This window comes from Dipodomys spectabilis, unplaced genomic scaffold (genome assembly GCF_019054845.1).
Source record: "Dipodomys spectabilis isolate Male_0828 unplaced genomic scaffold, ASM1905484v1 ptg000494l, whole genome shotgun sequence".
Taxonomy (NCBI): domain Eukaryota; kingdom Metazoa; phylum Chordata; class Mammalia; order Rodentia; family Heteromyidae; genus Dipodomys; species Dipodomys spectabilis.
Window position 1 is genome coordinate 808352 of NW_024871171.1, and position 25569 is coordinate 833920.

At 55.7% G+C, this 25569-nt stretch overlaps 1 protein-coding gene across 1 annotated transcript in view; it reads right to left on the reverse strand.

Moving 5' to 3' along the window:
* The window catches only part of Tmem132d (transmembrane protein 132D), a 223887-nt gene that overhangs the window by 36603 nt on the left and 161715 nt on the right, over window positions 1-25569 (reverse strand). The window contains exon 5 of the mRNA XM_042669331.1: window positions 2411-2554. Within this exon, the coding sequence (XP_042525265.1) occupies window positions 2411-2554 (144 nt within the window). The remainder of the gene's footprint in view (window positions 1-2410; window positions 2555-25569) is intronic.

Genomic DNA, 25569 nt, shown 5'->3' on the forward strand with positions numbered 1-25569 from the left:
GGAAATGTCGAACATCCATAGCTACAAAACACCCTGACATTGTCCCATCTCTTAGCAGAGTGACAGTTATGACAGAAAGCAAACAACAGATGCCAGACAGGCTGGCAGGGGAGAGGGGGAAGTGGGGGGGGGGAAGCCTCAGACTCTGCCTGTGTAATCCAGCGTGACCCCATCATACATGGCCTACATCTGAAGCCATGGAAGTCCGCATACAGGAGAGATACCTGCACAGCCATGCTCGTGGCTTACTATTTACAATAGCCCAGCAATGAGTTAGTCTAAGTGCCCATTGGCTGAGGAACGGGTAAAGAAAATGTGCTACATACACATAAACGAGTATTATTCCTCCATAAAGAAGAATGAAATGATGTTCTTGGCAGGAACAGCGATGGGAGACAGGATGTTAAGTAAACAGCACAGACACAGAAAGGCCAGCCCATTTACCTCATGGGTGGGATGCAGCTGCGATTTGTGCGTTATATCATATGTGTACATGTATGTATATGTATATCTATGCATGTATATGTATATCTATGGTAAGGGAGAGGGGGTTGTTTGGGAAAAGAAAATAGAGGGGGTGGGTAGGGCGAGGGAGTGTTAATATGATCAAGTTACCTCACATACATGTAAGGAAATACCTCAACGGAGCCTTTTGTGTAACTAGGGCATGCCAATAATTAATTACTTAATTAAAAAAGAAATTAGATCGTAGAAGAAAACGGGTCAGGGCATTTTCCTGCTTAGACGTGATTTCCAAGTGGTCAGCGGAGTGGACTTCATCTTCCAGACGACGCAGGCCTGGGCTCTGTCACAGCGCTCGCTCCAGGGTACTTTACCAGGCAAGGCCCTGGGGTCAGGGTTGAAGTACTTGCTGGGTCGGCACTGGAGCGGCGGACTCGGGTGCCAGCTCTTGCTCCCTGCCATGCCACGCTCGGGGCTCACGTGTGTAAGGCACACATGCTGCTGCAGGCGGAGCGGCGAGCGCGGGCAGCGGTGCCCGGAGAGGGATGGGATGGCAGGGCTGGGTTTCCTGGGCCTCCTGGCGGCTGCTGTTGGGGGGGGGAGGAGGGGTACGGGGGGGGGGACAGGGAGGCCAGGACCCCCCGGGTCACTCTGGCGGCCTGGCCTGGGGGGAGGCGGGTCCCAGCGTGGAACTGTCGGACCTGGAGGCTGTTTTTCCTTTAAATGATTGAAAACTTCATTTTAGTTTACTGTGACGGTGGCGTGCAGAGGGCTTACAGCCACGTGAACAAGGTCCCGCGTCCGTCTCTGATTGAACAGTGCTCCCCTGTCTGGTTTTCTCCGCTTCCCCTCCCCACCACACCCTGTCCCCCGAGGTATGAAGCTCATGTCCAGTCTGCTGTCTCGCGAGTATCGCTGCTGTCCCGCCCCGCCTCTGTCCTTGGTCTCTCCGTTTCCGTGACTCCCCTTCCCCCCCAGAATCAGATGAACACGTTCGAGACTCAGCGTGTTGTCTTGGGCCTGGAGGTTTTGTGAAGGACTCACCAACAGAGAGAAAGAAATCATCAAAGAAGAGCCAGGAACAGAGCCTGGGAAGCTGCAGGAATGGCAATGGGTCGTGTGAAGAAGCTTCTAGAAGGAGACTGAAGTGCTGTGTTCTGCCCTGCTTTGTGTCCCTGCCACTCGACGCCTTGCCCCGTGGTGCGCTCCTTCGGGGCGGGACTGGCCTGCGTCTCCTCTGCCTCCCTACATCCTGCACGGCCCGGGCGCTGCTGAGGATGGAATCGTGTTTGTTGACTGTTTTCTAAGTGCACAGGGGCTGCCTGGCGGCTGCCTTCTAAACACAGAGGAGAAGATGCCTGCTGGGAGGGACGGCCCCGGGACCGCACCGCTCAGGGCTGGGCTGGGGAGAAGGCGCGGGGCGCGGCGGGCAGCCCGGCTCCGCAGCCCGGCATTGCCGGAGCCCGGCCCGTCTCCCCGGCCTCGGGTGTCTGGGGAATGGTGGCATTGGCACAGATGCCCCTCCTTCTGCCTCCCGGAGGCCTCCTGCGCCCCGTCCCGCCCTGCCCCGCCCTGCCCCGGGTGCCTTGGTCCTGGTCATCTTTGCATTCCATTGGAAAGAGGAAAGAGGAGACCCTGGAGGTGGGCAAGGAAGCGGAGCCATGCCCGGCTCGGTCCTGCAGACTCAGAGCTCAGGGCCCTGCCAGCCTGGCTGTGGTGCAGGGCTGTAAACTCTGATCCTCGCTGACTTCACACAGACTCGAGTCCCAGCGTGTGGACGCGCACACCGCCCGCGCTGGCGCTCCAGGCCGCCCCCCGGGGGCTGTGGGTCCCGCAACCCCCCCTCCACCCCAGGGGTGGGCCGGGAAGCCTCCCGGCCGCGCGGTCACAGCGCTCACCGGCCCCTCTCCGTCAGGGCCCTGGCCGGGCCGGGAAGCTGGGGACTTGCCTTGATCACTTCTTCATCGGAGGACCTGCACTCCACAGCCTCCGGCAGCACCGCCACCGTGCCGTCCACCTCCACGGAGACCACCTTCACCGGCACGGCCACCGTCCTTCCTGTGAGGATGGCCGTGTTCAGGATCTCCGCCTCCTGGAAGACAGACACACACACCTTCCACCATGGCACCCTGGAGTGCCGCCCGCCCAGGGCCCTGCCCCTCCCCCAGCGCCGTCTCCCCCTCGCCCCCACAGGCCGCCCTGCACCCGGCCTGGCCAGGCCAGGGCCGCACCAGCCAACGCCAGGGCCGCACCAGCCAAGGGGGTCACCTTTTGACATCACCTAATTTTCAGCAGCAAATTCCTGATGAACCTTGAGTTTGCCAACTGTGCATAGAGCTAACGGTGCCAGGCGCCTCTTCCCTGCTTTGCTAGGTGTCGGAGCAGCAGTTCCGACAAGACAGGAACCGCCATCCTGCTTGTCCCACAGACAGGTCTTGCACTCTGCCCAGGATCACAGATCAGGAAGGAAGGAGCGCCCGAGCTCCGAGTCCATGCATCAGTGGCTCGCACAGGATGTGGCCGCGTGCTGCAGTGCTAGTGCTGAGCGCCGAGGGCTCGCTCTGCACGGGCAAAGCCTGGGCTCCGTTCCCGGTCCTGCAAGAACAGGGCCGGCAAGCCTTTGGTGCAGACACACACACGTGTCGAGCGCTCACATCAGAAGCCCAGCGGAGGACGGAAGCCCCATCCCCTGGCGTGGCTCTGCGCAAAGGCCACTGCTCCCGCGGCAAGCAGGAGGGGCTCCTCAGCCACTCAGAAGAGCTCGGGGCGGGGTCTGAATGGGGGGGCCTGTGGAGCCTACAAGCTCACCTTTGAGAACAAGGACGCACGGCCTCCTCTCGGCCACTGCCAGCAGCCCCCCAGCTGACCCCCCTCTAAGACTGCAGGTGGAAGAGGCCACCACCCCCTTAGAGAAAGGCCGAGCTGTGTGGCTTTGCTCTTCACGTGAAACCTGCAGGGCCCGTGCATGCAAGCCAGCGGGCAGCCATTACACCACCAAGCCTCACAGCACTCACTGGGGTGGCGTACACCCGTCTCCCAGTTATGTGGAAAGCAGACACGGGAGGATCACAGTCCAGGACAACTCTAGGGAGAAAACTCAGATCCTATTTAAACCCCAATGGAATCAAAAAGGACCGAGGGACATGGCCCAGGTAGTAGAGCCTTCAATAGGCCCTGAGTTCAAATCTCAGCACAAACACAAGTATCCAACAACAACACCTTCTTCTTTCTTTACAGGATGAGGTCCTTGTATCCTGAGGTTGGTTTATTTAGCTGCTGGGTGTGATTGTGTGTATACACACATATGCGTGTTTATGATTTCAGTTCTGAAAGGCAAGACTCCAGTCTGGAACTTTCCGGAGTGGAGCCTTCATTTATACTTTTTTTTTTTTTTTGGTCTTTTCTCCTCAGTGAGTTCCCATCTTGGTTTCACTGTATTTTGGGGTAAAAAGAGTTTTTTTTTTCTTTGTAGGAGCAAAATCCAAGTCTAATGCCCCCTCTGCGGAGAAAGGCTCACGTGTGGTTCTCTGGGTCGGAAGGGACCAGTTGTCTCTGATAGACAAGGCGCCCATCAGATTGCGGGGAGAAATGGCAGGGGCAGCCGGAGCCAGCCGGAGCCAGCCGGAGCCAGCCGAAGCCAGCCGGAACCAGCCAGAGCCAGCCGGAGCCAGCCGGAGCCAGCCGGAGCCAGCCGGAGCCAGCCGGAGCGCCCGTGTGCTGCACGTGCTCTTGTTCGTGTTTTCTGAACGGTGATTGGCTCCTCAAATGTCTCCACTTCCCAGCAAAGATCACTAACCTAATAAATACAGTGGTGACGGATCACCCTGTCTTTGCCTTCTGTCTATGCGCCCTCAATAGGTAGCGGACACTGCCGAGGGGATGCGTTGTGAGATCCTCACCACGTCCATGTCAAACAGAGGCCGCGGCAATGCTAGATCTCACCAGCGGGAGAGCAGCGTCACCTCGCACAGCCCGGCACCTCCTCTAGCCAGCGGATCTGTTGCTCGGTTTACACCGGCGCCACACTCAAGATTTACAAAGAGGCCTGTTCATCTTCAAGCACATCAGCACCTCCAGCTCGCATAGAGCATTCGTGTTCTAGCCATCACCCTGAATACAGTAATAATTCTCCCTCCTCGGAGGAGTGGAGAGATGTCACATGGTCAAGCCTGAAGTCTGCGTTTCCACCGGGACCGGCGGGCGGCCCTGGCTTGTGGAGGCCACACCGGATCACAGGACCCGGCCCGACCATGGTCGCCTTTGTGCATGGCTGAGATGCTCATTTTCTTTCTAGGTTAAGCACTAACACTGCCGTTAGCAAAGCGGTTTACGAAGGCATCCGTCCCCTCCCTTCCCTCACGTTTCTTACTTTTGTGGGCGATGCATTGGGTCCCCTCATCACCTGCCCCTTTCCAGTGCCCACTTCCGGGCGGGTGTTGTTGAACTATGGCGTCGCCTTTCTAAGGAGTTGAGTTCTTAGAAGTGTGGGGCCCGAGGCTGCAGAGCGGCCTTCCCCCGGCCGCAGGGCAGAGGTGCGCCCCTGGCCTCGGACACAGCGCCGCTTTGTCTTTCTTGACACAGCCGTCTTGGATATTGTCTATTGAATTTCTGATGGTGCAATTTCATCTCTTACCTAATGACTTCAGGTCCTTCTATCGATAACCTAATAAACAGAATAACGGCTTATTACCCTGTCCTTGTTGTTCATTTATTCACCCCAGCCCCACCCCACCCCCCCTGCCCACGGGAAGGGCCAACGCTGCCACAACGGTGAGCTCCTCTATTTTCTCCCCTTACTTGGTCGATACACATCATTTAGGATGGGCGTCTCTATTGGCTGCATTCATATTGTCAAGGAAACACTTCTAACCAAGAGAGGGGGTCACACGGAGAGACTCCTGCCCCAGGGCCTCCCGTGCACGCGGTGTGGGGGAGAGTGGCATGTAGCGAGTAGAGGGGGCAGGTGTTGGGGGCACGGGCTTCTCCCCACACGCAGGAATCTGTATATTTATGTGAACTCTCCCGACTCCGGGTTCCAGCCTGCCTTTTGCGCACACCACACGGAGCCCGAATGGAGCACCTGGGAAGCGGGGTTCCGAGCATTGTGCACCCCACAGTTCTCCCGGCACCGCCTGGCCCTCCCCCCGGCGGCGTGGCTGGCGGGAGACTCTGCCCGCCTGCTGCCGTCAGCAGCACCGAGGTGAGGTGAGCACTTTCCCAGGACCCTGCTCCACTCCTCTGGACCACCCCACAATTCCTGCGGTCTGGGAATCCGATTTTCTTTGTCTGGGGCATCTACAGAAATCTCCTGACATCACAAAAGTACTTCTTAGTGTTGCATAAGTAATTTCAAATCTTATTTAGAATCTAGTTTCGGAATTAAGAAGCTAAGTGACAGCTGTTTAATTAACTCCTTAAGCTGATTAGCCGGCATTACTGAAAATCCCCTCAAGAAGGAGTTTCTGACTGGGATGGACCGGGCTCTGCCGCTGCCTCTGTTTAGATGCAGGAGCCACGAGCCCCTCAGCCTCAGGCCCGGCATCTCCCAGGCTGTGGCCAAGCGCGGGGTGTGCGCTGCATTTGCGGCAGCGCGGGATGCCAGGAGGAAGAGGAAGACACAAGCAGAGGAGGAGACGTTTTGGATCTGCTAAGAATGTGCAGAAACTGTGGCCCCAGGAACTTTCTCAAGAGCACTCCATTATGCACACAAATGCCCCGTGCCCGGCTGCGTTGCTCCGGGACAGGGGTTCAGATGAACCTCTGCGCCTCACGCCCTGGCTTGTATATTCCTCCAATGAGGAACTAGACAGAGGCCTATTCACGAGCTGAGGGCTGCACGCCAAGTTCGTCCCGAAGATTACAGTGTCTGGAGAGGGGCCTCCACGGAGGACAGGGACCGCAAGGTATTTAGAATCCAGCCGCCCGTCCTTCCCCAGGTCTGGAGAGGGGACAGAAGGACGGACTGCCTCCCTTTATGATCTTTAGGGGGCTTCTTGGTGTGTATGGACACAAACCATGCACAGAAGGAAGAGGAGAGGAGGGCGGGAAAGAAAGGAGGGAGGGAAGGAAGGGGAGGAGAGAGGGAAGGAAGGGGAGGGAGGGAAGGAAGGAGAAGAGGGAGGGAAGGAAGGAGAGGGAGGGAAGGAAGGGGAGGGAGGGAAGGAAGGAGAGGGAGGGAAGGAAGGAGAAGAGGGAGGGAAGGAAGGAGAGGGAGGGAAGGAAGGAGAAGAGGGAGGGAAGGAAGGAGAGGGAGGGAAGGAAGGGGAGGGAGGGAAGGAAGGAGAGGGAGGGAAGGAAGGAGAAGAGGGAGGGAAGGAAGGAGAGGGAGGGAAGGAAGAAGAAGAGGGAGGGAAGGAAGGAGAGGGAGGGAAGGAAGGGGAGGGAGGGAAGGAAGGCGAGGGAGGGAAGGAAGGAGAAGAGGGAGGGAAGGAAGGAGAGGGAGGGAAGGAAGGAGAAGAGGGAGGGAAGGAAGGAGAGGGAGGGAAGGAAGGGGAGGGAGGGAAGGAAGGGGAGGGAGGGAAGGAAGGAGAAGAGGGAGGGAAGGAAGGAGAGGGAGGGAAGGAAGGAGAGGGAGGGAAGGAAGGAGAAGAGGGAGGGAAGGAAGGAGAAGAGGGAGGGAAGGAAGGAGAGCCAGAGAAAGGACAGGAAGAGGAGGGAGAGAAGGAAAAGGATCGTAGGGGAAGAAAGGAAGGCAGAGTGGGGGGGGGGGGGGAGGAAGAGGAGCAGGAGAAGGAGCAGGAAGGGCACTTTGGGAAAGTGTCCTGGTGATCGCAGTGTCTTCAGCATTTGACCCGCCTCCCGTTTAGACTGGCTCAGCCAGGGCTTGTCTGTAAGTGGGCGAGGAGAGATGTGGCCAGGGACCCGGGCGCTGATGAGTTCAGCTCCACACACAAGGCACAGAGGCCTCTTCTGGAGGGCCGGCTTCACCGATGTGGAATGCACGCACGCACACGCGTGTGCACACACACACACACCACCACCTGCTCACTGGCCGTGGGCACTTCCTTCATTTCTCACATATTCCCAGATACGTGAGGCATCGCTCTGCTTCTACAACGTTTGGTCACTGCAGACAGAAATTATCCCTCAGCTTTCCCCACCCCGCCTGGCGTCCCGCCTGACCGTCTCCCAGCTGCCTCCTGTCTCCAGGGTTGGAATCCGGCCGAGTGTGGTCTGTGTCGGGCTGCTCCCGCGGGGCCCGGGGCCCCAGGCCCATCCGCGCATGGCAGGGCGTGGAGTGTCAGCTTTCCTTCTGTGTCCGGCCTGCATCCTGCCTGGTGTGCAGCGGAGCAAACGCCTCGCAGGCCGGTGCAAATCTGCTCATAAAACTGCGTTGCCACCCGTGGATAGGCCCGGCCCGTGGACACATTTTCATTGACTGTGCCGATTAAATCCTTGGTTCACGCAGTATAACCTTTAAGCCCAAGGAGCGTGGGAAACGGTGCTTAGAAGATCAGAACTGTTGGGGTTCTGGGGCGGGGTCTGAGTGAAATAGAGAAGCGGTCTCCTTCTGAGGACTTCCTTTGAATGAGGAGCCTCACCATTCTCAGAAGTTTAGAGTCTGGGATCCTGGTTTAGATGCTTCTAGAATGGTTTTAGGGATTCAACAGGACCAAGAGCCAGACCACACCGCCCCCCTCCAACCCCCCCCAGCGGCAGTGAAGATCCATCAGACCCAGGAAGCGCACAGGGGAAGCGCGGGCTGCACTGGCTTCTCTGCTTTGGTTGAGCGAGACACTGTCAGAAATGCTAAGCCGATGATTCTCTGGCCCTCTTGAAGAGAAATGTCCGGCATTGCGGTGAGGAGCTGGGAGGCGCGCCTGCCACACGTCCCTGCACACCTGGGCATGGCAGCAAAGGTGTGCACCAGAGGCTCACGCTTCGCTCACAGACTCGGAGAGCCAAGCCTCAGGCATGACTGTGTAATACTGGTCTGTGGGTACACTCCTGATTGCTTGGGGTTCTACGCTGTGAAAGTAGGGGAAGTTTTGCCCGTAGCCTTCCACCGAATAGTTTCGTATCCTCCTCCCCGTCACTACAGAGAAAGCGTGTCAAATCGTCAAAGGCGGCGGTGTTTTCTGTGGGTGGAGAGAGGCGAATCGGTTTGGAGGCTCCTGAGATGAAGGAATTAATTCCATCGGTCCCGGAAGGAAAGGCAAAATTAACACACCTCCAAGGGCTGCTCCCGGGCTGTGCAGGGTGGAGGGGCGACCTGACGGGGGGCCGTGTGGCAGTGGGGGTCCCTCCTGCTGACCCGCCGGCCCCAGGGGCCTCTCTGACCTGGCCAGACCCTCCGTGGGCACTGGAGCCGGCTCCGGGCGATCTGTGTGGATGAGATGCCCGGGCAGGGCGAACCCCAGCAGGCAGGAGTGCCAAGACCTTGGCCCTGAAACACGCTGTGTGTGCTCTTGCAACCCCTTTACCCTTAACTGTCTTCTTCTCAGGCTGATGTCAACATGAATTTGCGTGTCTGCAGCCCACACTCGTGGGGGAGCGTGGACACCCCGGGGACCACAGAAGCCGTCTGCAGCGGGGCCTGGGTCCCAGCCTCGCCCGGGAGTGGCCTGAGGCTCAGGAGCACCACAGCCCGGTCCTCCTCCATCCAGTGCTCTCGGCTGCCCAGGGTCATCGTGAGCTCGGGCCCTGGTCTCACTGGCCAGCCGGCGCACGGGAGTCCACGAGGAAACAAAGACCAGCATCAGACCAACCTCTCTGGGTGGTCGCGCTGGCGGGCCCTGGCCTGCTCTCAGCAGTCTCCAATTACGGAAGGAGAAGTGCTTTCCTCAGCTCTGGGTTGGGTGCTTGTGGGATGCTTGGGGCTACATCTGTGTGGGGACCAAAGCCGGGAGGGATTCGCCCCCAGCGCTTGGGCTCATCCGCCCCCGCCCATCGCTGCACCTGAGACTCGGCCCGTGCTCCCCGGCCCGCTCGGTGTCCGTGCGGGATGACTCCCGGAGCCCAGGCCATTCCCGCCGCTCCGCACGAAGCTGAGCCACGCCAGGAAGTTCGGCCATGTCTCAGAGGCGCGCCTGACTGAAGCTTGTCTCCTTATTTACCTTAGTGATTTTTAATCCACATCGAAGTCCTTCCAACCAGTCAACAGGTTAATCCGCACCGTAGCTTTGTTCTACACCACAAACTCAACAGACCACCGGCGGATCCTTCTAGCTTTCCAGGCCTCTGGCTAAGGCTGGAGGTCTCGGCCTCCTCACGGGGCTTCGGGGGGCCATGCGTCTCGTGTCTACAGCTGCCAGACGCCATCAGATTTTGTGGGGCAGAGCGCAAGCGCCCGGGACCGGGGCTCGGCTGGCCGGGATGCGCACATCATCATCGCGTTGGGTCTGTTGCCACCATTTTTGAAAACTGAATTAAGCTGGGCTTTGGCAGCGCCCCGAACCAGGCATCTGCCACGCGTTCACATGGGCTGGTTGGGAAAGGAGGTCAGGGTGCCGCACACCTGGCTCTGATTTATCAGGACGGCAGCGCCAACCCTGTCTGAGAGGCTCCTAATCACACAGGAAGACACAGACACGTCAAAGCCACGCTCTCCTGGCTGGCTGGGGTCCAGGACTCCCTGGGCGTGGGCCCCACGGGTTGATTTTCAACCCAGAGTTCAGACGTTAACCCCACGCCGAGTGCCGCTGAACTACCGGCAGCTGGGGCCTCATTTGTGTCCGTGGCCCCGGAACTCACCCCGCCGTGCCCCCCGGGCGTCAGCCGCGCCTGACATCTCTGCGGCATGAGGCTGACGGTGTCACACAGCAAAGGGAGGGACCACATCCAGAGCTAAATTCAGAAAGCAGCAAGCGAGCCTGACCCCTGGGGCCCGCAGCATGCTGGTCCACAGATTCCCCGCTGTGCTCGGAGCCGGTGGAGGCCAGGGCGAGCCAGGGAGGCCTCACCGCCGGCTCCGCGGGCCCCTCACCTCACCGCCACCCGGCCCAGGCCTGCTCGCTCACCGCTCACCGAGCTGCTGTGGTTCGTAGCCCCCGGCCCCCAGAGCAGCCCGGCCTCATCCGCTCCCCCGCTCAGCGCCTGCTCCTCCTGCAGGAGACACATGTGGAACAGAGCTGATTTTTATGTGCATTCAGTCACATTTTAAGTCCTCTGAGTTCTTTCCCAGAGAGAGCAAGGCAAAGGGCGGACCTCGGCCATCGCCCGGCCACCAGACCCGGCGCCCATGACCTCACCCACGCCCTGGGCGGAGCCCTGACCTCACCCACGCCCTGGGCCGAACCCTGACCTCACCCACGCCCTGGGCGGAGCCCTGACCTCACCCACGCCCTGGGCGGAGCCCTGACCTCACCCACGCCCTGACCTCACCCACGCCCTGACCTCACCCACGCCCTGGGCAGAGGGCGGACGAAGGTTTCTGCAGCCACCTCACACTGGCGCCGGAGGATGGCTGGAAATGGCCCACTCACGGTGCTCAAGAAAAGACATCTGGTCTTGACTCCGGCTTTTATCACCGGTGCCTTGAAAGAGCTACACAGTCTCCCAAACCAGATTTAGAATGCCCGCACGCCCGCGCTCACCTGCCCCATCATAAACGCAGTCATTTTCTTTCCTGTTTATTTTCCAACGTGAAGGATACTCAGTAAAATGTCCGGCTCTGTCTAAATCTGTGTAAAATATTATAGGCCTGTTGGAGCCACACATCCATAAAGGATTCCAGTAGGAATGCCACATATGCTAACGGGATAGGTTTTTAATAACGGGTAGAAAATTCAAATACTATTACTGTGGCAGAGTATAATGACTTTCATTCAACAAAGCCATCTTTGTGGGCAAGTCCATTATCTTAAAAGTATTTTGATAAGGATAAATCTGTGTAAAAAGACGGCACTTCTCATATGCAATTGTTAAACTCCATTAAACACGCTTAATAATTAGTTGGCCAAAGAATCTCATTAGATTTATATTAAATGTGTATTTAAGCTGTATTTGAGACAGTTCATTAAGAGCGACACTGTGAGCTTTACCGCATAACTTTAATAAAATTCCCCTTGAATTGTAACTTGAATCAATGCTACTCTACTTTGTCTAAGAGGAGAGACCAGGGCCCTGTGTGGATTTCTTTTTATCCCCAAGGAAATCAGCCTTTCATGCATTTCATAACTGCTCGATTTAAGTATATTTTACATGTGATACATTCATCCACTTAAAATCCATTGTTCAAGGAGATTTTTACAAGCTTACAATTGTGCAAAACTACCACCACAGCCTGACTTTAGAACATTCCATCCGCACCCCACACTTTCCTCTGACTCTTTTTATAGTCAATTACAATGTTAGCCTTGATTTGTTTTCATAATGCACAGCATTTCCTGGAACGTTCACACACATTAACCACATAGCATGTGGTCTTTTATGACTTGCTTCTTTTACTTAGTACACTGGTGTCTAGACTGATCTTCGAGGAATCAGCAGCTTTTTATACTGTGGAGTAATGTTTGATCATGAAGATACCCACTCAGCTGCTTCATAGGCATTTGGGCTATCTCATTTCGGCTACTTTAAATAATGCAAGTTTGAATATCCACTTTAAAAGTCTTTCTTCTGGAGGGTGAAATCGCTGGTCATAGGGAAGATCGTATCACTTAAACTGGTGGTCTGGAGTGCAGTGCTTGTAGCTCTGTTCTCTGTGCTCGGGATGGGCTTTGGCTACTGAGGTCATTTGTGGTTCTATGGGAGTGTTTGGGTTGTTTTAAATAGCCGGTGGGAACGTGCTGACTGGTTGCTGGGGTAAGATGAGAATTTGACAACGTGAGTTCCCCAAGCCATGAACACGAGCCCCTTTTCTATTTTTAAATTTTTATTTGTGTGTATGAACTCGAATTTCACCCATCAATATCTGAAAGCTCTCAGGAAGCAGATTTGTTCCACCTCCTTGCTTAAATCTGTCTCAAACATTTTATTGTTTTGATGCTCTGTTGTACATAGGTGTGCTGGGCTTACAGGTTTATAAACCAAACCCAACTGGACAACCGGATGCACGCATGGTTTTAGATCCCATGTTCAGGTCTTGGTCCATTCTGAGTCGGACTTGTGTAGGCTGTGACGTATGTACTCTACTTTGTTCCTTTGGATATAGATACCTGGTGTGGTCAGCACTGTTTCTCAAGACAGTATTTTTTGGTACTTTTGTTCAGTTTCGTATTTGTTTTCTGAAATAAAATTCTCTCCCTTCCCCTTCGACGGAAGCTCCACATCGTGGGTCTTGTCAGGAGCACTCGTTGTAAAGGTTTCTGTGACTAAACCAACGTCTAGTTACTAGGAAGCGGAAGCTCCAAGCCAGTGTTTGTCGGCTACACGGGGCTGTGTGCCTTCACACTAAGCATGGGGTCTGGTGGACGGTGGCCTGGTGAGTGATACAGGACATCACTACAAGCCTGGCTCCCTCCCCACAGCATCCTACCTGGCTTCTGGTCCCTCACGGTTATAAGATGGTTGCTGGAATTCATGGCCCATGATTGTCATAAAGCTACAAATACCAGAAACTCGAGAGGTAGTTTCAGCCTGAATCCCTCCTTTGTTGAGAGAAAAATTGTTCTATGACAGCAGCTCACTCAGCAGCTTGGCAGAAATTTAAAACGTTTGCTCCTCTAACCTTGCTGAGCTTTCTAAAGATGGAGCTGGGCACTGGTGCTCACACCTGTAATCCCAGATACCCAGGAGGCTGAGATCTATCTGAGGATCATGGTTTGAAGCCAGCCTGTACAGAAGGTCTCTGTGACTCTTATCTCCAGTTAACTACCAAAAATCTGGAAGTGGAGCTATGGCTCAAGTGGTATGGGGCTGGTGTTGAGCAAAAAGGCTCAGGGACAGTGTCCAGGCCCTGAGTCAATCCCAGGACTCTCTCTCTCTCTCTCTCCTTCTCTCTCTCTCTCTCTCTCCTTCTCTCTCTCTTTTTCTCTCTCTCCCCCCCACACACACACACACATGGCTCTTCTCCCCAGAATTGAAGCTCATGGCAGCATTCCTTCCAGACCTGCAAACCACACTTCTCTGCCTCAAGCTTTTTCAGAAGTATTCCAACTCTCCCTTTAGGTCACATTGGCTAGAATGGGGCTCTGCACCCAGCTCCATCTCAGTCGATGTAGACCAGACAGACTCAAACGGGGCCATTCATTACATCATTTGAAGGAGGAGCCTCCAGTTCACAGTTCTGCCCGCACCGGAGGCCCCGGGAGCTGACCAACCTCAGGGCGCCTCCCGCTCTGGTCTCGAATCCCCGTCCTACAGTCCGGCAGGCCGTGGCACTGACATGTTCGACACGATTGCAGCACGTGGCCAGATACGTGCCACCTGGGTCAGGGGTCACCTCCTGCCCCCCAAATGATTCCTTCACGGCCAGCCACCGGCACTGTGAAATCGCATCTTTGCAGACATAGTGAAGCCAGAGTCCAAGGCCATTTCCTGGTGCCCTTGGAAGGAGAGGGGAGCTTGAGGACCGGCAGAGAAACAGGAGCTGCCACCGGTGCAGAGGCGGGTCCCGGAGCATGGCCGGGACAGAGGCAGGGCCGGAGCGTGGGCGAGAGTCGCAGGAACAGAGGCGGTGGGAGTCAGGGATCCCAATGGAGGAATCCCGAAGCTGGCCGGCAACCCAGGAGGAGGAAAGCAACATCATCGAAGACGGTGCGCTCCTGCTGACAGCCATCCCAGGCTTCCGGAGCTAGAGAGAAGGTCACCCTACAGTCTCAGGCCACCCCACCACGGGCGCTGGCTGCAGTGGCCCCAGGCTTGGAATGGCTGTGATTTCTATTCCGGAACCTCTTCCCCTCCACCGTCAGAACAAGAGCGGTCGGGAACAGGCTGCTTGGTTGTAGTCAACGTGTCTGCAGGCCCAGCACACAGGCAGCCATTCCCTTGCAGTAAGGAACAACCCTGAAGGGAGTGGTGATCCGGAGGCCCAGAACCAGCTGCTGTCAGTGCAGCGTGCATTCTCAGCGCGGCGTGCATTCTCGGCGTGGCACGCATTCTCAGCGCGGCGCGCATTCTCAGCGCTGTGTGCATTCTTGGCGCGGCATGCATTCTCAGCGCGGCGTGCATTCTCGGCGCGGCGTGCATTCTTGGCGCTGCGTGCATTCTCAGCATGGCGCGGCGCGCATTCTCAGCGCCTCTCCCCACACCTCTGTCTGCGGCTGGGTTTATGTATGAAGTGGCTCCCTGCCTTACTGTTATGTCACCATGGAGACCTTCTACTTCCCGTTCTGTCGATAATTTAAGTTTGTTCAATGCTAGTTTTGGGTTGCAGTAAATGGGTTTGAATTTTCCCCCAGGGAAGCAACAGCTACCACAGTCAAGTAGCTGGAATACTCAACTCTCAGAACTTCCTCCAGTAAAGAACTGTGGAGTCATCCCCAAAGATGATCATCCCCCGCGCAGCGGGAGCACCCTCGTGGGGTGAAGTGCTCCCGGACTGCAGTGCCTGGCGCTTTCAGTGGGGGGCGCTAGCAACAGACAAATGGCGATTTTGAATGCTGAATTCACCTGTCATTATCTTTTTTTAAAAAACAGGTTATTATCTCCCTCAAACAGAGGAGCTGGGCTCGTGTATCCACTCTGAGGCCAGTTTCTAAGGTACCAGATGACTGAGACAGACACATCTACCCCCGTCTTCTCCTGCCAGAATGCCTCCCACGGCAGAAGACATAACCTCACCCACCGTCCAACCCGGGAGCCTAGGAGGTGGTGCAGTCCCCTGGGTCTCACTGCCCACTGGGTACCAGCCCTGCCTGGGCCGCTTCCAGATGCTTCTTCACCGCATTCTTTCCTCCCCACACCCCGTGTCCGTCCAAAGGCACGCAGCCCATCAGCCACGCCGCCATGGTCTGACGACAGCTGAGCGATCAGCTTGCCCGGGTCCCATCCTCCAGTGAAGGAAGGCCTTTGCTCACCTCTTCCCCCTTCCCCACAGCACAGCCAGTGACAAGAACTTTCCAGCACGCTCCCCGAGGTTCCGAGGGACAGATGGAGTGGCGTTCCTCCCGGTCAGACCCCTCCGCAGGACACGGTCTGGCCCCTGCTCTCTGGTCACATGGTCCTTGTTTCCACATCTCCATGTGCACGCACTCCTCTTGACCCAGACTCTGCATCTCCTGTTTCCGGCCCCAGCTGCCTTCCCCCCTCCCCGACTGCCTCCCCCCCCCTCCCCGGCTGCCTCCCCCCCCTCCCCGGCTGTCTTCCCCGCTCCCATCACCCGGGGATTCCTGCTTAAGCAGCCGTTTGGGACAAGGTTCCCCTCAGCCACCTCCCTGCCACGGCTCTGGTTCTCAGCCCTTGTCAGAGGTAGGATGTTGTATTTATTTGACTAAAACCCATCTTCCTCGCCACCACATCCTGTGTCCCCCAGGATCAGAACGCCCCGCATGCTTTGTTTACCGCTCATCCTCAGCTCCTAACAAACTGCAGGGATTGGAAATGTTTGCAGAGTGGAAACACGCTGGCCCCCGGGGCCATGCGCATCAGACGCATGGGTGAGCAGAGACCAGGCTTATTTAAACAGAAGAAAGATAAACGTGGTCACCCCTCTACCCTCACCATCCGGAGACTCTTGCGACCAAGCCTCCTGGAAGACGGTCCCGTAACCCTGCTTGTTTGTCCAGTGCGAATTTAGTGATGGCCGTTCAAGGGTTCAGTTCAGACCCAGGCATGCCGATAACCTGGAGTTCTCGGACCCAAATGCCTACATGTCTACAAATGGCCTTTGGACCAGCCATGCTGATCATCCTAGCTACTCAGGAGGCTGAGATCTGGAGAATCCTGGTGTGAAGCCAGTTTGGGCAGAAAAACACTCGACTCTACCTGCAAGAAAAGCAGCAAAAAGCAAGGCTGGTGGCATGGTTCAAGTGGTAGAGCACCAACCTAGCAAGTGTGAGCCTGGGGACCAAACCAGAGTACTGTCCCCCACCACCACCAAAAAAAAGAAAAAAAATGTCCCTCCGCCCGTCTTTTAGATTTTGGTGGCATGAAGTCTGACAGTTTCTCTCCCTGGCCAGCTGAACGGGTCTTCCTCCTCTTTGTGGCTAATGAAGTTAGCTTGTGAGGTTTCAGGAATGTTATTTCAGGTTAAACAGGCACATAAAGAAATGCTCCCATGTGAATGGCTAGCTCAGTTCTGAGCTAGCCACCGTCTTTATATCCACTTATATTTCCTACTTTAGGATCTGTTTGATGGTTATCCATCCTCGCCAACTTTGTTTTGTAATTTTCCACTCTTTTATTTGCAATCCTTTCTAGTCTTATGTTTTAATTTTCGCTTCCCCCGCCCCTGTCTTGACAGCTTGGGTGCTTTAGCCGCAGAACTCAATCATGTTTGATTGGGTCTTAGTTGTGTGTTTGAACTCATTTCTCTCATGCTTTATGTGTTCTTGCTTTCTCTTCACTGAGGCTTTTGAAGCTTATTTTCCTTCTTTGTATTGTTTGTTTTTTCATTTTAGATGAAATTGTTCTCCTTTCGGTTTCTCTTCGCCTCCTATTTTTGGAAATCATTCACTCCTGTCCCTCATTTTCAATAATTATACTAGAGATTTCATTTATAATGAGATTCATTGATCAGTTAATTAATCATTTAATTATTACTGAGTCATTACAAAATGCCAGGAACTGGGACTAGGGAGAAGAGTTAAACAACATGTTTGAAGATGTTTTAGTAGAACAGCAGCAATATTGCTAAACGAGGACCAGTTCTCTCATGGAAGACATGTGAACCCCACTTTTTTTTTTTTTGCTGTAAGAATCTAGACTTAGGCTCAGAATTCTGTTCAAAGACAAAGGCCGGGCTGAGTCTCTACTCCAAGAAGACAAAGTATCACTTCTCTGACACAGAGTGCCTGCGCTCCCACAGGCCGGGCGGACCCGCACACCGGTCCCCGGCACCTGTGCAGACCAGATGCCAGGATGGAGCCTGGAGTGGCAGTGAATGCGACACTCCACCTGACCGCCAGGATCTGGCTTTGTGGCCTCTCCGATTCATGTTACAGAGGAGGACTTGTGTCTGTAATTGGAACCTGGATTTGTGAACAAGTCTACTGCAGTTCTCACTACAGCGAGTTGCAGGGGAGCACAATTTGCATACATTTGCATGCCCCGCACAGGCAGGTGACACCTTGTGAAGTGGGGGGAGGGGTCAGGTGGCAGCGGCGCCTTGCGCTGCATCCTGGCATATGCTGTGGCTGAACAAATATGTTCTTGCAAATGAGATTAGAACAAGGCCAAGAGTTTGGCCTTTGGCTTATTTCCTTCCCCTCGTAAGGCTTCATCTGCACGGCTAATTCGCAAGTTTCATTATTATCACTTGGCAAGATTTGATTTCAATTCTGGTAGAGGTGAGTTTAATGCAGAGTAAATTAGATTCCTTAATGGTATTTCCTTTAGCACGAATAGGAAATATAACATGTCAATATTAAATAGCAAATTATTCTCGATTAATTTTTTTACGGGTTTAGCTAACAACCGATTGACTGTGTCTTAGATAATTACTTCTCTTAATGCCACAGCTTGGAATTTTAATTGACTCTTCAGATGCTCTCACTCCGATTGGTTTTGTTTTGTTGAGTAAATAGAATGAGAGCCTGAGTTAAGGTTGCACACAGAATCTTCGCAGCTCTTGGGTGAGGAAGTGTGCAGGAGGGAGGCTGTCCAAGGAGGAGCCACGGGCTTTCCCTGAGCTTCGAGTCAAGGGCTGAGATTAGCAAAAGGCAAACCAGTGCATGGGGAAGGAAGAAGATGAGAACGGATGTGGGTTTGTCCATTATATGCGAGGAGCACCCTCACGCCACCCCGAAGGACAGAGTCATCCGGGGCTTGCTCGGCGCGGGGTAGCAGCAGGGCACCGGGGCCACGCTCCCCCGGGGAGAGTCCACCTGCTGCTCACAAGCCTCCACCCACCGTGTGCGGCTCCGCACACCCGCCCAGGCTCTTCCTCGAGAGGCTGACTTTCAGAGACGATTTAGACATTGATTCTGACACTTCCACCTCGGGAAGTCCCAGCTGATCTGCAGGTTTGCTCTTCGTTACTACGTGGCTCTGTGAGTTTCACAGTGGACGTTTCCTCCGGGAATGGCACACGCTGGTTCACGTCGCACCCGCCCTGGCTCCCTGGGTGGGGCGTGTGCAGTGCCGGCCACGGGGTGACACGGGTGAAGCTCAGCCAGCTAGTCCTGTCTGAACGCCCCGTGGTGGCTTTCTGGCACATTGTACGCTCCCTGCCTGGGGAGCAGTAGAGCAGGGCCCGCTCAGATTTTGGCAACGAAACGATGTTTTCCACTGTTCAGCCAGCCAGGGAAGCCAAAGCCACAGCTGCTCTCTCTCCCGTGATGCTGAGCCGTGGCTTCCCCTCCGTGGGCACGGGGCTGGAACTCGGCCCGCACTTGCGGATAGGGAGCGGGCACTCTATCCGAGCCTCGCCCTCAGCCCTTTCTGCATTGATGTTTTTGTTCGGGCCCTGGCGCGTTCTGACTGGCAGGGGAGCCACGCCACTCTCCTGCCCGCGCCATCTCCCCTGCGGCTGGCACTGTCTCAGAGATGGCAGGAAACCTTATTCTAAAGCGAATCATTGCAAGAAGAGCCTCCCCCCCCCCCCCCCGTCCCCTGTGGGTGGAGACCACAACCTAGAATAGACCAATGGTCCTGAGTGGTCAGCGGGGGCCCAGCCCTCCTCGGAGACGAGGGTGGTGGCACCGGGCACGGCTTTCTCCTCTCCGTGTGAAGTCCAGGTTGGGGGGGGGGTGGCTGTATGGATCTAGAAAATGATACACCCCGTATCTCTTCATTCCACTTGCCAGAAGATCATCCCCGAGATTAGCTGTCGGCCAGGGAGGAGAGCTGACAGTGGGGGGAAACACCCTCACAAGACAGACGTGAGCAGCGGAGGCCGCAGAGCTCTGCGCCAGACAGCGCAGCCCGGCCCGCGAGCAGCCAGACAGCACAGCCCGGCCCAAGAGCAGCCAGACAGCACAGCCCGGCCCGCGAGCAGCCAGACCGCGCAGCCCGGCCCGCGAGCAGCCAGACCGCGCAGCCCGGCCCGCGAGCAGCCAGACAGCGCAGCCCGGCCCGCGAGCAGCCAGACAGCGCAGCCCGGCCCGCGAGCAGCCAGACAGCGCAGCCCGGCCCTCGAGCAGCCAGACAGCGCAGCCCGGCCCGCGAGCAGCCAGACAGCGCAGCCCGGCCCCCGAGCAGCCAGACCGCGCAGCCAGGCCCGCGAGCAGCCAGACAGCGCAGCCCGGCCCGCGAGCAGCCAGACCGCGCAGCCAGGCCCGCGAGCAGCCAGACAGCGCAGCCCGGCCCGCGAGCAGCCAGACAGCGCAGCCCGGCCCAAGAGCAGCCAGACAGCGCAGCCCGGTCCGCGAGCAGCCAGACAGCGCAGCCCAGCCCATGAGTAAGCACACGCGCATGCACGGGCAGCGTGGGTGCCTCACACACAGGGCTCTCCATTTTGACAGCCAGACGCTGAAGTCCGGCTAAGTCTTTCTTCAGGAAAGGTCAAAGGCTTTCTCGTGAAATTGAAATATCTAATGATGCTGAGTACTTTTGGCCTTGCGCTGGGGGGCTGAGCCGGACTGTGGAGGAATCTGCATTTGTGGCAGGGTTCGGTGTTTGTGCCGTTTTTTGCGCTGGTGGCGTGGAGCCTGGGTCTTTCCCCATTCGCTGTGACAATGAACTCCTCCTGAGTGTCTACCCCACACTAATGAACTCGCCTGTCAGGAGGGTGCTCTGCAGATACCCTCAGAACCACAGCGGGGTGTGTGTGTGTGTGTGTGTGTGTATGTGTGCATATACCCTCAGAACCACAGCCAGAGTGTGTGTGTGTATGTGTGTGTGCAGATACCCTCAGAACCACAGCAGGGTGTGTGTGTGTGTGTGTGTGTGTGCATATACCGTCAGAACCACAGCCGGTGTGTGTGTGTGTGTGTGTGTGTGTGCATATACCGTCAGAACCACAGCCTTGGGGGGGAGGCTCTGCAGATACCCTCAGAACCACGGCCTGGGCGCCATTTCTCCTCACAGAACCCACTCCACACAGAAAAGGAAGACAGCCTAAGGAAGGGACTTGGCAGCCCCACACCTAGGAGTGTAAGGCCCCGAGTTCCATCTCTAGATCCACCACCACATCGCAGAAAGAGAGCGAGAGTGAGAAAGAGAGAAGGAAGGAAGGAAGGAGGAAGGACGTCTTACGGCGGTCTTCATGCCTCGGCATTTTCCTGCTTTTGAATTCATCGCCACTCTTATTTTGTTGCGTTGCTGGGTGTGAACTCTGGGCCTTCTTCTTGCTACACGGGAGCTGTAATCACTCAACCAAGCCTCGGCGCTTTTTAAATCTGTTTGATCGTTTGCCCGCACAAACCATCTCCTGTCTATGCTTCTCAGAGCACCATGTTCCATTTCACATTACTTGTTTGCTAAGATGGACCTCACTTCTTTCCTGGACTGACCCTGAACCGGATCCTCCTGATTGCTGCCTCCTGAGTAGTTGGGGTTACAGCCATGTTCTACCATGCCTGACCAACCATCACAGTTCTAGTACAAATGAGGGCTGGGTAAACAATGACAAAGTATCCCTGCTTTCCCATAGGAATTTCTTCACGACACCTTATTTTTAAGCTTCTGAACATTAAAACACATTCACATTTGTTTCTTTTAGAGGACTGAACAAGGTAGAGGAGTTGCATGTAACATAGTAATGCCAGAGTTTGGAGAAGATGGCCTCTGTTCCCTAAGCCCGCTCTCCCCTCCCCAGCCTCCCCTGCTGGTGGGTGTGGCCATGTGACCGTGACCCGGATGAACAGACCCAGGAACCTGTGTGCTCCTCTGCACAGGGGACTTCGAGCAAGCCGGGCGTCCACCTCCAGCACTTCTCCTTTTGCTGGCTAGCCTCTGGGCTGCAGTGGCTGTGGACCTTCCAGATGGTACTGGGGTCTGGGGGCGCACGGCAGGGCCACAGGTGTGGGCTCCCTTAACCCACTACCCCGTACTTCGCGTGGAGGAAACAGCACCCCACAGCACCTGAGCTGGGCCGTTGCTGGGCTGGAAGCTGGAGCGTCTGCAGTGACCTTATTCTGACAGCATGTAATCCAGTCCTGGATTACGTTCAATACTTCCCCGTGGATCCGGATCTACTCCATGGGTGGCCGACACGATTAAGAGAGATTCTCCCTTAATATGACGAGGCGTTAAGAAGGTTTCTGGCTTCTGCATTTCAAATTCACGAAGGTTTAGCAAGTTAGATTTTTTTTAAGGAGATGTGGACCTCATTTTTCACCCCAAAGGGGAATTAGGCAACGGACGTGTATTACTTGTATAGAAGCAGGGAGCAATTTCCCGGGCGATGAAGAGAGGGATGTTTTTGCCCCTCTAACTCCCGGTGACACTTGGGAGAGCCCAGAAATCATCCTGAGAAGAGGCTGGCGGAGAAAGTGGACCAACAAGAGCATACACCCCTCACAGGGAGAGCCTGCCTGTATCTGGAAACACCCGGGGTCTGACTGGAACTCGGCTTCACTGCTAACGCTCCCTGACCTCAAAACCAAAGGGAGACTGAGGTTAATTTTTCTGCCAACCCATAAAAAATGAGGTCTTGGAAAAGTAATTAAGTTGAGTTATAGAAAAGCAAAGAAATAAATACTTCTAGATCAACGGCGCCTGTCAGCTGAGATTTATATGCCCCACAGCAGACTTGAGATGTGGAATGGACTTGGGAGGCGGAGCCCAGCCCCGGCCTGTCTCCCCGGGGCTGTGGCTGAGCTGCGGTGTCCTGCAAAGCCGAGGGAGAGTTGCCAGCCCAGCAGGGTCAGCGAGCTGCGGCTGCCGCCGACGGGGCTGCCATGCTGGATTTTTCATCTTTTGTTGTGATGAGGCAGGACCAGCTTTTCTGTGATGTCAAAAGCTCTTAGCGAGGCGGCAAGTCCCTAGAAGGCCTGTGCCAGTGTCTTCCCACGGAAACGAAGCTGTAAAAAGTTAAGTCCCTCCTGACCCCATTGGAATCGAAGGGAAAGGCGCTTGGAAAGAAGGTGAAGATTCGGGAAGAGGGAAGGAACAAGGAGGGCTGGTGAGGGAAGGGGTTCGACTGAAGGGCCCTGCACACAGCAGCGAATGAATCGTAACGGGCGTTATTCTGGACCATCAATATCTGCTAGTGAGCAAGACAGCAACGTCACCAAGGAAAGCAAGCGCTTTCAGAACCAGGAGCTGCAGACCTAGAAGACGGTGCAATTGACAAACCACCTCTTAATTCAGGCAGTGACCGTGTGACCGGCCAGGCAATGTCACCTGCCAGGCCCTGGGGCCGTGCAGAGTTGGTGGGAAACAAAGGCAGGAAGCTGCGTGGAGGTGTGGAGGTGGTGCTGGTGCTCTGTGGCATCTTCCAGGGTGAGGAAGGGTTAAGTGGGCGGCTGGAGCGGGGTGACCAGGCTTAATCTCCCGCTCCTGAGCCTTACGCAGATGTTGGCAAGTTATTTAATCTCCATAAGCCTTAGTAATCAAATGGGAATAAAGGAGAGTATCTCAATTATAGATCTGGGGTGAGGATTAAATGAGATTACGCCTGTAAAGAGCTTAGCTCGGCATTTGGGCCATCACGAGGACTCACGGGGTTTGGGAGAGCTCATTTACCCCGGGAGGGGCCACCAGCAGGCTCTTCCGATCACTCTCCAGGGTCATCTTGATTGTCGAATTCTCTGCCCCCCACACCTCCTCTCATTTATGTGACGTTTCTCTACACACGTAGACTAGGTTACAATCCAGTCTTGTAGCTCTGACTGCTCACCTCTCACTCTGGGCTGTCCAGGTACAATAGTGAGTGCCATAGAAAACTCAACCTGACTTTAAGGGGGTGTATAATTCCTTGTAACTCATGAAGCTATCGAGGGCTCAAACCAGCTTACCCAGGAGAGACCTGGTTCCGAATCTCCAGCTCACACGCTCTCTTCTATAGTGTGGACTTCAGACATTCACAAACTGAGCAAATGAAAACACAAGATGCCCAGGTGAATTCCAGAAGGATACCAAAACTGCACGAGGCACAAAAATACTTGTTTTCTATCCCCTTTCCCAGCCTTATCCCCAGCACATCCCCCCTCTTTCCCCTGGGCCTCTTGACTATAAATGATCTACGACAGTTCTAGGCTCTCTGGCTCCACACAGCACTTCAGAGGGCCAGGGGAGAACACAGGCCAGGCTCTTTCTCAGACGTGCTGGTGAACCTCCCTTTATTTCTCCCCAGCTCTGGTTAAGCGTTAGCGGAGAGCCAATCACTCTGTCCTTGCCCGGAGCACGCCGTGCATGCTAGCGACTCAGGCCAGAGGAAGGCAGGGGAAGGACACCTCGGGTCAGAGGGCCTGAGCCATTCTCTGCCTGTCACTCTCTGCATCCTTCAGCTCCCAGCAGGAAGCAAGCCTTGCATTCGGGTCGCCGGAACCCTAGGGGCCCCGGGGGATGAGGTCAGGGGCAGGGCCTCAGGAGCCCGAGGTGACATGCAGACATGAGCCCAGAGCCCCAGCGTGGCCCTGGTCTCCCTCCTCCCTCCGACAGGCCAAAGGCATGCGTGATGAGTGGTGTTTTCAGAGGCCTGAAGTCAATGGCACACAGGAGCAGGGCAGCTCTGTTAGAATCCGTTCTATCAGCTGTCCACCTTCCTTCCCTGCAGGCAGCTATAGAAATCTTCTCTCACCCGTTCTTGGTGTAGCCCAGGTGGGTGCACCTGACTCAGGGCTGGCCAATCGGGCTTTGTATGCTTCTTCATACAGAGGTGGTGCATGGATGAATAGGAGACTCACAGACGTAGGGAAGAAAGAATTTCACTGTGAGTGTGTGTGTGTGTGAGTGTGTGTGTGTGTGTTTCTAGGAATTAGCACTGGGAAGTCCAGAAAGATGGGACCTTGACCTCAACACCCCGGATTGCGACCTGCGGTGGGATCTCTGGAGACGCTATGCCGAAGGCACTTGGGGCTCAGCCCTCCCCCCCCCACCCCCGCCGCCCAGGCTGAAGCAGTCTTGGCATGACAATTAAGAGAGGGGCACGGTTCCACCATTCTGTGTCCAACTAGCACATAGGTGATTATAAAACCAGACCCATGTGCTGTGCGAAGGACTCTAATCCCTCTGGCTGGCTGATCGCGGGGGAAGTCATTCAAACACGCTGAGCTTCAGTACTCTCCTTTGTGAACCTGGGCCCAGTGCCACTTAATTTGCAGGGGTACTTAAAGGATTAACGGAGCCTCTGTGCAACAGACAGAAGAGATGCGAGCGGACAGCAAGAGTGCTCTACCCGTGGCCATCATGCCCACGGCGAGCGGAGCATCCAGCACACACAGCCGTGAGCATCCAGCACACACAGCCGCGTGGCGTGCAACTGTCCTTGATCCTTCCTGAGGAAGCAGAGGCTGAGTGACTCGTACGAGAAGTTTCTTGTCCTTGAGTTGAGAGATAAACCTTTCCTAGCAGGCTTGGGCTTATGGGAGAAATATTTCTTGAACAGGAAGGTTCTGTGTCTCTTCTTAGATTTCCACACAAGCAGTGAGAGTGCGTGCCACTGAGGCCAGGCTGGGGAGTGGGGCAGCCAGAGGCCCCTGGGCGGGCGTGGGTGCGGGAGCTTGCCCTCAGCCGTGTTCAGTTTGGGGCCCGTCGGACACCCCCAAGGAGCCACCGAGAAGACAGCCGGGGTCGTGAGTCTGAGTCACGGCAGAGCTGGGGTGGTAAGCTTGGGGACTGAGAGAAGAAATTCACGGGTTGAAGGGGGATAGCCAGGGGGGCCGAGAGGAGGTCGCCAAGAGGAAGGACAGCGTGGGATGAGGGGCTGGGAGTACAGCCAGCCCAGGCCTGGGGCCCCGCGTCGAAAGCCAATCATGTTCTGAGGTCTGGGTGACCACGGCCCCTACCTGTGAATACGGAAGGCGGCGCACGGGAGCCTGGAGCACATTAGAAATACTTTCTTCAAAAGTAGAGCGGCTCCACTGGGGCAGGCACAAGGCACTGAGTTTGATCTCTTGCATGTGAGAGAGAGAAAAGACATGACACAGGAGAGCTGGGAAGTTCACAGGGCCGTGTACCTGGGCAGGGGCCGGGGCAGGGCGGGATCTGGACTTCTACAGAGAGACTCGTCTTTTTCCT